The sequence below is a fragment of the Festucalex cinctus genome, chromosome 12, assembly GCF_051991245.1.
Source record: "Festucalex cinctus isolate MCC-2025b chromosome 12, RoL_Fcin_1.0, whole genome shotgun sequence".
In the NCBI taxonomy this organism is placed as follows: domain Eukaryota; kingdom Metazoa; phylum Chordata; class Actinopteri; order Syngnathiformes; family Syngnathidae; genus Festucalex; species Festucalex cinctus.
In genome coordinates this window covers 10,261,704-10,273,091 of record NC_135422.1, presented here as the reverse complement: position 1 = coordinate 10,273,091, position 11,388 = coordinate 10,261,704, and the positions used below count along the sequence as shown (strand labels likewise).

The 11,388-nt window shown below is 38.7% G+C and overlaps 2 protein-coding genes across 2 annotated transcripts; both read left to right on the top strand.

The window, feature by feature from the left end:
* The first annotated feature begins 160 nt into the window (after nucleotides 1–160).
* znf593 (zinc finger protein 593) lies at nucleotides 161–2,385 on the top strand. The gene is made up of 4 exons (XM_077538892.1): nucleotides 161–265; nucleotides 1,144–1,358; nucleotides 1,882–1,944; nucleotides 2,019–2,385. Exons 2-4 carry the CDS (start codon nucleotides 1,159–1,161, stop codon nucleotides 2,143–2,145), a joined length of 390 nt encoding a protein of 129 aa, XP_077395018.1. The 5' UTR covers nucleotides 161–265; nucleotides 1,144–1,158; the 3' UTR covers nucleotides 2,146–2,385.
* A 1,084-nt stretch (nucleotides 2,386–3,469) lies between these two features.
* Nucleotides 3,470–11,347, top strand: selenon (selenoprotein N). Its single transcript, XM_077539814.1, has 12 exons — nucleotides 3,470–3,873; nucleotides 5,033–5,150; nucleotides 5,226–5,356; nucleotides 5,604–5,816; nucleotides 5,895–6,019; nucleotides 6,997–7,134; nucleotides 7,209–7,290; nucleotides 7,669–7,857; nucleotides 7,926–8,031; nucleotides 8,594–8,706; nucleotides 10,111–10,212; nucleotides 10,303–11,347. The coding sequence occupies exons 1-12, from the start codon at nucleotides 3,688–3,690 to the stop codon at nucleotides 10,480–10,482; spliced, it is 1,683 nt and encodes a 560-aa protein (XP_077395940.1). The 5' UTR covers nucleotides 3,470–3,687; the 3' UTR covers nucleotides 10,483–11,347.
* Nucleotides 11,348–11,388: the final 41 nt, after the last annotated feature.

The following is an 11,388-nucleotide window of genomic DNA, read 5'->3' as shown; positions in this document are numbered from 1 at the left end:
ATCTTGCATACATAATATGGTTTACTAATAAATTTCCAATCATACAACCAGTCATCCAACCGGTCATCCATGTATACATTAAATTGTAGTGTGGAAAGAATTCCTCCTTGCCTCACCTCATTACTGTGAGACACATTTTTCGTAAATAGAAACGTTATTGTTTTATTTCTAACAGTGGCGCACGACGCCCTCTACAGACACATCACGGTCACGCTTTCTTTCGACCCGGAAGTAAATGAGTCCTTCCAGGCTGCACGTGTGAAAGGTAAGCAAACACGAAGACGATGACACCAAATAAATGGCTAAATTATGAAGAAACAGGCTTATGTTAGGCTTATGTTTTACCTTAGCTGTTTCATAAAGAAAACGGCAGCACTTGCCCTGTGGTATTTTAAACATGATTGACTTTTAAAGTCGCGGAACTCGCGCGTGATAACGATTAATCTGTACGAGCTGAATTAGAAAAAAAAATGTTCTTAGTGTTGGCTAGATGAACCTTATGAAGTCGATTTTCACTGTTGGCAAAAACCTTTAAATGTGATAGTGATTTTTTTGCAGTCTCCCACCAGTGTCCGCATGGGAATGATCACTGAAAGTAAAATACCATAGTAAGATCTTGTGGGGTTAATTAATATAATCTGCTTATGGTTATTTTTTTAGGTAATAATATGGTACAAAGTAAAACAAATCCAATATGATGATGATGATGATGATAATGTTGTTGTTTTTTAAGGTGAGGTTATTATTATTATTATTATTATTATTATTATTTTAAAAAAACGGACAATTATTTTGTGCTCATGAATATATTTTTAAATGATAAAAAAAAAACTATAACCATCCAGCTGTCCATTTTCTTCCACTTCTTCGAGGTTGGATCACAATATTTTCTTCCAAAATTAACGCGTATACATACACCTCTCCTCTACAGTTTTTTATATATATATTTTGCCAGTTTTCTGTTATGTGAGGTGTCACTTCTTCATCAAACTAGTGCGAGGCAAAGTTGGGACCAAAACAGCCTGATTGTCTTTCCAAGTACTCCAATTTACAACTTAAGTCGGACTAGAGTCAAGTCATGTGACTTGATTCGCACACCTCAGCTATTATGTTTTGCTTACCTTGTTACATTTGTCATTACAGCCCACCGGCTTAACCATGGGGAAGTCCAAACAAACAAAAAATCACAATAATGGCAAAAAGAAGAACATTGCAAAGACATGGAAGACAAAGCGCAGGACAAAAGACTTGGACGAGATCCATTCAGACATGAAGCCTGAAATCGCTGCCAAACTGCTTCATCAGGAGGTAGACTATGATGTGACGGGATGTGCACAGCACTACTGTTTACACTGCGCGTAAGTGAACTATACTACTCGTCGTTGAGATAAAGCTTGATGATCTTTCAGTCCCTATTCGATAATGGTGAAGGAGATTTTTTTTTTTCATTTTATTTACAACAGTTTGACTGTGTATGTATTTATGAGACATGCAATGATGCAGAATTATAGCATATTTTAATACTTCCTATGTCATGTCTTGCTGGAATCAGCCATTGATGGATTCAGTGGCTAGCCTTGGAACACTCTCATGGCATTTTTGACGCTTCCTGGGATGGTTAGCAAGTCTGCCTCACAATCAAGAGTTTCTCTGCATACTGTAATACTTCGGCTTCCGAACAGATTCCAAAAATGTTCCATGCATATTAGGTTAACCGAAGACTCTAAATTTCTGTGAGTGTGAATGTGTTTGTCTATATAGTATGTGATTGGCTGGCAACCAGTCCAAGGTGTACTGTAATCTTGCCAAAGGTTACTTGGGGCAGGCCATTTGATCTGCAGCCCTTTACTTTGTTATTGTGATTTTTTTTTTGTCTTGCAGGAGATATTTTGTGGATATGAAATCTTTGAAAGACCACTTCAAGACTAAAGTCCACAAGAGACGGTAAGGCTATGGTAGTTTTGCATGCATTGGAATATGCAGTATTTGGACGCCAAGCCTGGTTTTCTGCCAACCAGGTTGAAAAAGCTGAAGGAGGAGCCCTACACTCAGGCAGAGGCAGAGAGAGCGGCTGGGATGGGCTCCTACATCCCTCCAAAGGTCATGGAGGTCAAGACACAACCAGTGGAAGAAGATATGTGCTGAAACCTTCTCCGTGAACTGATATTTAGATTTCGGGAAACCTAAAAGTCAAAAATGCACTAAATTGTGTGTTTTTGCAGCCAACTCTTTCATAAGTGGCTGAATATTATCAACAACATGGACGTGTTGCCTTATTGTAGGTAATACACAGTGTAACTTATGTAAATACAAAAGTGTGTAAAACTGTGGTGAGTGGTAATAAAGTCCGAGTCGGATTACCTTTACACAAGCCTCATAAACTATTTTTATTTATTTTTTATTTTTTTTTATTTTTTAATGTATTGCACACATAACACATGCTGAGTTTAGACTCCATGTATGTGTTTTATTTAAAACAGTACAATATACTGTGAGAAAAATATGTCGATTATTGGGACTGTAAATGCAATATATGAGTCAGTAGTTTGACCAATGAAGATTTTTACAGGTATCTGTGCTTTACTTGGATTTATTGGTATTAATTCCTCCATTTGAAAACAGATAACTGCACTTACTGCTTTGTCAAAATAGGATTGTTACTTTTTACAACCTGGCATAAATACAGGTAAAGTCATCTCTGGGCTCTCCCTCAGAGATAAGGTGAGAAGCGCTGTCATCTGGGAGGAGGGACTCAGAGTCAGAGTTTGCATTGAGAGGAACCAGATGAGGTGGCTCGGGCATTTTTATTGTATGCTGCCTAGGCGCCTCCCTTGTAAGGTGTTCTGGGCATGTCCCACTGGGAGGAAGACTCAGGACACTGGAGAGACTCTGTTCTCTGGTTTGCTTGGGAACACGTGAGGATTCCTCAGGTGGAGCTGGACGAAGTGACTAGGGAGAGGGAAGTCTGAGTTTCCCTGCTTCAGCTCTGCGACCTCAGATATAATAATATAATAAGCAGAAGAGAATGAATAGATTCTTTTATTCACAATATGACCACTAATAATAATAAAATGAAACTGTCTTGTGTGTAGATTTATGTATGTATGTATTTATTTATTTATTTATTTATTAATTCCTCATAAGTATCGGCCTGTTTGCCCAACTATAGTACTGTACCAAAGAATTACTGTCGGAAGATGCAGATTCTGATCTAATGCTCCTTCTGGCAGACCAACATATAATTTAAGTTGTTTAACAGAGCTTCCTGGGAGGAAAAGAAAAAAATAACACTGAAAGTAGACAAGAGCCGACCCCTTTTAACAGCCTCCGAAACAGTAGCAAATATTTTAAACCCCCTGTGATTACATGTCCGGAAATTTAGTTTCAAAATAAAAATAAGCGGTGAAACTCTTCTCAAGGGTATTTTAATTTTGAAAGGACAGAAGTGTAACTTCCGGGTTGTCGTGTGTTACGTTTGAATCATGACACATTCTACGAGCAGTCCTCCAGGGATGTGCGGCTAATTTGCTAGCGGTTGTCTGGCAACTTCATCTCCGCAGAAAGGACGTTCCTGTCTTGCGTCGAAGACAGCAGCATATAGTCGTTCGCTCAGCATAGACATAAGTCTGTGGTATTTTTATTTTTGGATGTTATCATCCGACCGACATGCCGTTGTGTTAGGAGGGGATGGCCGCGGACGTGCATAAAGAGACCCGCGAGGAGAAGCGCTACGACTGCCAGAACGGTCAGCAGACTCGGGGCTCCCTCTCCAGGATTTCCACACGGACTTCCACCCTGCTCCTGGTTCTTGCGGTTCCTTTTCTGGCTTGGGTTGTCAAGTACTATCAAGAAGCCCACCTTCTGAAGCGACACGTGAGATGAAATCATACTCCAAAATATTAGATATAACAGATAACAGTAACATTTGCTGTAGCGATTTAAAAAAAAAAAAAAAAGTACTGTACAGTATAATTAATTAAGCACTACTACTTATTAAATTAAAACTCAAGCATTCACACAGCTCTTAAAGCAGAAGTCAAGTCAACTTGATTATACATATATACTGTATATATATATATATATATATATATATATATATATATATATATATATATATATATATATATATATACTGTATATATATATATATATGTTGCGATAATATGTTCTATGTGCCCTGATTTATACAAAATCATTGTAGAATATGAATCCACACGGTTTTACGGACATTCTAAATAAAATTAAAAATAAATAAATAAATAAAAATAAATTTTACAAAAAACACGAAACAAAATAAATAAACAAACAAACAAACAAATAAATAAATAAATAAATAAAAACACGTGATCAATCGCCACCAAAATTCAGGTGCAATATCTCTATTCATGCCCAGTGCAGTTTGGCCTCTGAAAATATGCAAATATTAGAATGATCACCCCACTATTTTAGATTTTATGGACACACTCTCCATAGAGAAAGAGAGAGAAAAAAAACTTAAAAATATCACTTGTTGTGTGGACAGGCACTCCAGAGACACAATGTTGTATACAAGCCAGAAAAATATACATTTTCCATAACATGTACCCCATTAATCCAAACCAAAATAAACAAAAAACCAAAAAACATAGCCAGTAACAGTTGTGTGACCTAATAACTGCATCTGGCCTCAAACCATTTTGGCTTCCAAAAGTTTGGTGTTGAAACCACATCTGCAGTTAGTCTAGCCATTGTGCTTTTACAAGCAGGGTGTGTCTTTTAGTCATCCCAGCTGGTAAAACTCAATGTTTGGTCTCAATTCTTCTCCCCCTGCTGCCACCCATTGTGTATCTGGCAGTGAACATGTGTCGGAGACGTGGCTTGACTGGATGGAACATATGCAAGGAATCTGTGGCCTCCGGGCAGATCTTTTCCACTTTTTCCAGTTTTCTGCAAAATGTGTTGTTGAAGCAGTAACCCAGTTTTGCCGCAGCACACATTGACAATGAAATCACTCCACTATGTCTAATGAATGTGAATCCCCCCCACTCTTTAGGAGGAGAGTGTGCGAACTCTGGGTGCCGAGGGGCTTTTTCTGTTCTCCTCTTTAGACACCAACCATGACTCCTATCTCAGTCCAGAGGAGTTTAAACCAATTGTGGAGAAACTCACAGGTATCTGAAACTTAACATTTCTGTTATATCCTATCATGATAAATGACAGCTCCTCCTCCATCTTGTTTTCCACAGGGATTGCACCTCCGGGTGATATTGATGATGAGGTGATTGAAGATCCAGATGGGGAGACTTTAACGCTGGAGGCCAAAATGGAGCCGCTTCTTATGGACTCGATGACAAAAAGCAAAGATGGTTTCCTTGGGGTAAGAGCAAGACCAGCAAAATGATTGCTAATCATAATTTGGTAAAATACTGGACAACATGGCTACAACATAATTATATACAGTTTGACATTTCGCTGCACTTTTTACCTCCCAAATGGTCACTTTTCAGACACCAGCATCATGTTAGTTTGTTATGTGAAAAATTGTGAAATTTACCTAATTACAACATAGGAAGTCAGGCTCTAAACATTTGCAGATTTGTTGATTAGGATAGTTGATGTGGCAGGTTTCTCACAGCTGCCTGAGTGGTCTGCGCTCGTGGAAGAGTCCAGCCGTGCCTTCCTCTTCCTTCTTTGCCAGCCAGTTTAAGGTCTTCCTCCCACCGAAGAACAAGCAGGAGGTAGGAGACACGTGGTGGGTGATCCCCAGCGAGCTCAACATCTTCACGGGGTACCTGCCCAACAACCGTTACCACCCTCCCACACCGAAGGGCAAAGAGGTATTTAAAAAAAAAACTGATTCAATTCACGTTGAGTCAATATGAGTATTATATGTTGCGCTCTTGTTTTCGCTGCAGGTTCTCATCCACTCGCTGCTGTCCATGTTTCACCCCCGACCTTTCATAAAGTCTCGCTTCGCACCGCAGGGCGCCATCGCGTGCATACGTGCCAGTAACGACTTTTATTATGATATCGTGTTCAGGTGAGGAGAAACACAGTATGATGTCAAACGGGTTTTGAAAATTGTCTCATTCACCAAAACATGGGAAGTTAATTAAAGACGAAGTTTGTAGTTAGCAACATGCAATAATGAAAGTGCCTTATTGTGATAAATAGTCACAGAGAACGCTGTCCGGCTTCGACAAAATAGCAGCCATAGCAATACCAAACTAGCATTAGCGCTGTAAACAAGCAAACTTTGGCCACAGCTGCTACGCTAATTCGTAGTGTTACTATGACGCTACATTATAATTAAAATTATTTTGGACCGTACAAACAAAAGTCAAAAAGAGGTGATAAAAGTACTTGCTAAGCATACCGTATTTTCTCGACTATAAGGAGCACCTAAAAGCCTTCAATTTTTTCAAATTATAATCCAGTGCGCCTTATATATGGATCAATATTGAGCCGCAACAGGTCTCGCTGTCAAGACGCTGTCGGTGACCCTGCATGATCAGTGACGCGCATGCGAGGAAGATCCCGCCATCTTGGATCGCTAGCTAATACTAATACTTTACCTCAGAGAAAATAATAAAACAGCTGTTTATTCATTTTGGGAGTGAATTGTCAGAAAGCTGGTTTGTAATCTATTAATAAAGTTTGACTGACCTATCTGACTGTTTTGTTGACATTCCCTCTAGCGCAGCACCATCTAATGGATGCATAATGTAACCCCAGCCTCTACTGTAGCGCCTTATATATGAAAAAAAAGTTTTAAAATATGTCATTCATTGAAGGTGCGCCTTATAATGCGGTGCGCCATATAGTGCAACATTATTATGCAATTTTAGCATCGCTTCTGATTCCCGTTTCTGTATGCTAATCGTATGTCCAATTGTGAGCAAGCGGGGATGGACTTTTTTTTTGAATGACAATTCTAAGGACACTTACATTGGCCATTCTGAAGAGCTTCCTTATCCTTTTCACGCAAACTTCACTCCTTCTGTTCATCCTAAACAGGATTCACGCAGAGTTCCAGCTCAACGACGTCCCCAATTTTCCCTTCTGGTTCACGCCTGGCCAATTCGCAGGCAATATCGTCCTTTCCAAAGACGCCTCTCACGTGCGACACTTTCACCTCTACGTCCCCAGTGACAAGTAAAGCCCTCTTCAGATGCACAATATTTAGATAGAATGGAATTTGCAGTTTGCCTTTTCCGTCTGTGTCACAGGTCTCTGAATGTAGACATGGAGTGGTTGTACGGTGCTAGTGAGAGCAGCAACATGGAGGTGGACATAGGGTACCTACCACAGGTAAAGAATATCCACTTAGTGTCTTTTTTTTGTAGTACAGGTATTATACAAATAGTATTTCCCAACTGTTATTGAGGCAGGGCACCTGTTTTAAAATACAAAAAAAAAAAAACATAACTCAAATCTCACTTAAAAAAAAAGTATGAAATAATGACGACGATTTACTCATAAAGTGACCTGTGAAATCTGAGAATGTAAGGAAAATCTCACTGCAATCCACCCTCGCACACATACACAACAAATGGCTTCGTCCACCTTGTGCTTCCTTTTGCCAAGTGCAGTGTGAAAAGGCCTTGACAAGATGGGATATCGATTTCATTCAGATTTCCTCCTCAGCAGTTGAATCCGCATTGCGTTACATGTCGACGTGTTCCACAGCTGGAGTTGCAGTCCACCGGGCCGTCCATCCCCTCCGTCATCACGGACGAGGAGGGCAACGTCATCGACAGCCGAGGCGGCAGCGCCGAGCCCATCCAGTTTGTCTTTGAGGACATCGAATGGAGCGCGGAGATCGATCGGAAAGAAGCCGCGCGTCGCCTGGAGGTCACCCTCTATCCCTTCAAGAAGGTAAACGTGATCATGTTGTTGTTGTTGTTCCACATGCTGCTTCATTGCTGTCTAATGGTGCACTACAGGTTTCCTACCTGCCTTTTTCGGAGGTCTTCCAGCGAGCCGAAGCGGAGAAAAAGTTGGTGCATTCCATTTTGCTTTGGGGAGCACTGGACGACCAGTCCTGCTGAGGTGAGAAACTCGACTGACAAACACATTAGCGCAATTATATGTCCACAAAAGATTTTTAATTGTCATTGCTGGGTAGTTATAGAGGGGAGGTTCTTGATTTATGAAAGAGTTCTATTCTCACTTATTTCTGAAGGACCAAGTAAAAAATAAAAGCTAGTCTGTGGCAATGAAGTCATTGCATTGCCAGAAATTAGACTAACCGTCTAATTAAAATGCTCTGATGTCATTAGTTTTATTGCTCATAAGCCCTCAGTGGTATACAGTGGAACCACTAAATATGTACAATTCAGAGCAATTATGTATCTAAAGTGGGACAAAACCTGTCAACAAGACCTCATCTTAGTAAACATTTTCCTTTTTTTTTTTTTTTTTTTTTTTTACACTTGGGTGAAAATATTTGGTCAAAGAGCAAAACATCCAATTAAACAACCAATTGTTGATATCCCAATATTTATGACCTTGACTGACAATTAGCAATTCTGCACATACAAAGATAAACATTTGCTTATATGCGGTCTTATAAACATCTGCATGTGTCACATATCTTCCATCTGGTCTGTAGGTTCCGGGCGAACTCTCCGGGAGACCGTCCTGGAAAGTTCGCCCGTTTTGGCTTTGCTCAACCAGAGCTTCGTGAGCAGCTGGTCTCTGGTTAAAGAGCTGGAGAACATGCAGGTGAGAACTTTGAAATAATCACATCTGCAATCATTACGATGGCGTTTAAAGCGGACTCAAGATGTATATAATATATAACATGTCTGGGTTACGCTTTTGAGAAAATATGACAGTCTTAACTTTACACAGTATGACTTGTCTGGCTGACAGTAGCCTGTTTTGAGGGGCAGCCATGTCTCTTGCAAGTGACTGTAAACACCGCCTCAAATACTGTTAGGCCAATCAATTGCAAGTCTGGCTTTCGTTACCATGACGACGGGTAGACCCTGAGCTTTGAGAGAAGAGTGGCTTTTACGCTCAGGAGCAGAGCCCAGAATGTGGGGGGGGGGAAATGAACGATAAATGCTTTATAACTTGTAGAGGCAACAGTATAGACAGTGTGCTAGCACAAGTGCAGAACAGCTCTCTCAAGGTTATTATATTTAACAAAAATGAACGGAATAATGAAAATTAAAACTGAAAAAATATTTTGGTGAACAAAATGAAATAAAAACAAAATATCTATAAATAACTGAAGCCACATTTTACCTTCACAAAACTAATTAAACCTAATTATAATTAGAAAAAAATAAACTAAAACCAAGCATTTTAAAAATATATAAACTAATATACCTGCTGTGGAAGCTAATTAAAAGAAACTGATTTTTTTTTTTTACAAAAATAAAATTAATAATAGAATAAAATAAAATAAAATAAAATAAAATAAAAATAATGAAAAATCCCAAATTTATAATCTGGACTCAGACACATTTCCCTAAATATATCTCACAAAAAAATTACTTGGTTGTTTTAATTTCATACCAAAAACAAAAAACATAAAAAAACAAAAAAACAACAAAAAAAACCTCAAAACAAATTAAGAATAAAAAAATAAAAAAATAAAATAATGAAAAATCCCAAATTTATAATCTGGACTCACACACATTTCCCTAAATATATCTCACAAAAAAATTACTTGGTTGTTTTAATTTCATACCAAAAACAAAAAACATAAAAAAACAAAAAAACAAAAAAAAAACCCCTCAAAACAAATTAATAATAAAAAAATAAAAAAATAAAATAATGAAAAATCCCAAATTTATAATCTGGACTCACACACATTTCCCTAAATATATCTCACAAAAAAATTACTTGGTTGTTTTCATTTCATACCAAAAACAAAAAACATTATAAAAAAACAAAAAAACAACAACAAAAAAACTCTAAACAAATTAATAATAACAAAAAATAAAAAAAACTAATAAAAAAATCCCAAATTTATAATCTTGAATCACACACATTTCCCTAAATATATCTCACAAAAGATTTACTAGATTGTTTTTAATGTCATACTAATTAAATGAAAAAGTCAATTTCCCATAATATGTCCAATTTAAAACAAACACATGCATTCCTCTGCACCAGGCTGATGAGCATAGCCCCGCCCTGAGCGAAAAGGCCCGCTTGCACCTTGACAAGTACACTTTCCCTGTGGAGATGATGGTCGCCCTTCCAAACGGAACCATCGTAAATAACCTCACACTCGAGACACAAATGCAATGAGTAGGAACGCGTTGCAAAATTAGCCAAACGAAACTAAAGCGTTTTCATCCGTAGGTCCATCACATCAACGCAAACTTCTTTCTGGACCAGACGTCCATGAAGCCCGATGAGGGCGAGGAGCAGGAGGGAACCACTTTCAGCTTCTCCGGGGGGTTTGAAGACCCATCCACCTCCACTTACATCAGTTTCCTGAAGGAGGGGCTGGAGAGGGCTCAGCAGTACCTGGCACAGTAGAGCATGTGTGGATGTATTTGTAAATGTGAGTGTTTGTGAGAGATCATTCCTGTGGCGTAAGAAGCGTGATAAGAAAGCTTCTCCAGAGTTCAAGTGGCGAAGCACTGAGAGCTGCTCTTCATTCAGGCCTTATTTTTGTGCTCACAGTTACAACAAATAAGACAGTGATTTTTGTTTTTAAACTTTCAACCCGTTAAGATTATAGTGCATTTTCAGATCATCTGGAAATGGAGCCTCCGAGCACCATTCAGCAGTTTGTGACGGTGTTGCCTGAAAGCTCCTCTGGGGCCGGGCAGAACCTGATGATAGTTGCTGATGAAGCGTTCCGGAGGAAACGCCCCAATCTTACTCCCTCTTCGGGGACTGACGCAGCAGATAAAAGTTTGACATCGGTTTGTGGCGCACAATATGAATCAAGCAAAACATATTTAATAAGAGCAGCTTGAGCATATTTGATAACTTATGAAAATGTGTTTTAAGTTGTATGTTGTGTCTGTATTTTTTTTTTGATTTTCTAAGTCTACACTACACCAAAGAATTGTTATCATTTGTAACAGTTGCAAATCAGTCCGACAAGCTGCCTGGTTCTCCTCGAGTCACCTCAGAGGAAACAAAAATAATAATAATAATAATAATTAGCAAAGCGGCACTATTTGCCAATTGTTGTCCTCATGATGGTCCAAATTATTGGCCTTATTTCCTGTTACACAAATGTGTCACTGATTTCAATGTCATATTTTGTTTTTTCCTGAGAAGACAAATTGCCAAGATCTCTTGCTAATTCCCATTTAAGTTGGAATTTAACAGAAAACACTGTGATTCTGTAACATCACTTTTTGTACAAGACAAAATAAACTTTTTTTTTTTTTAACTGGCATGGTGTGATGATCTGTTAACACACCATTG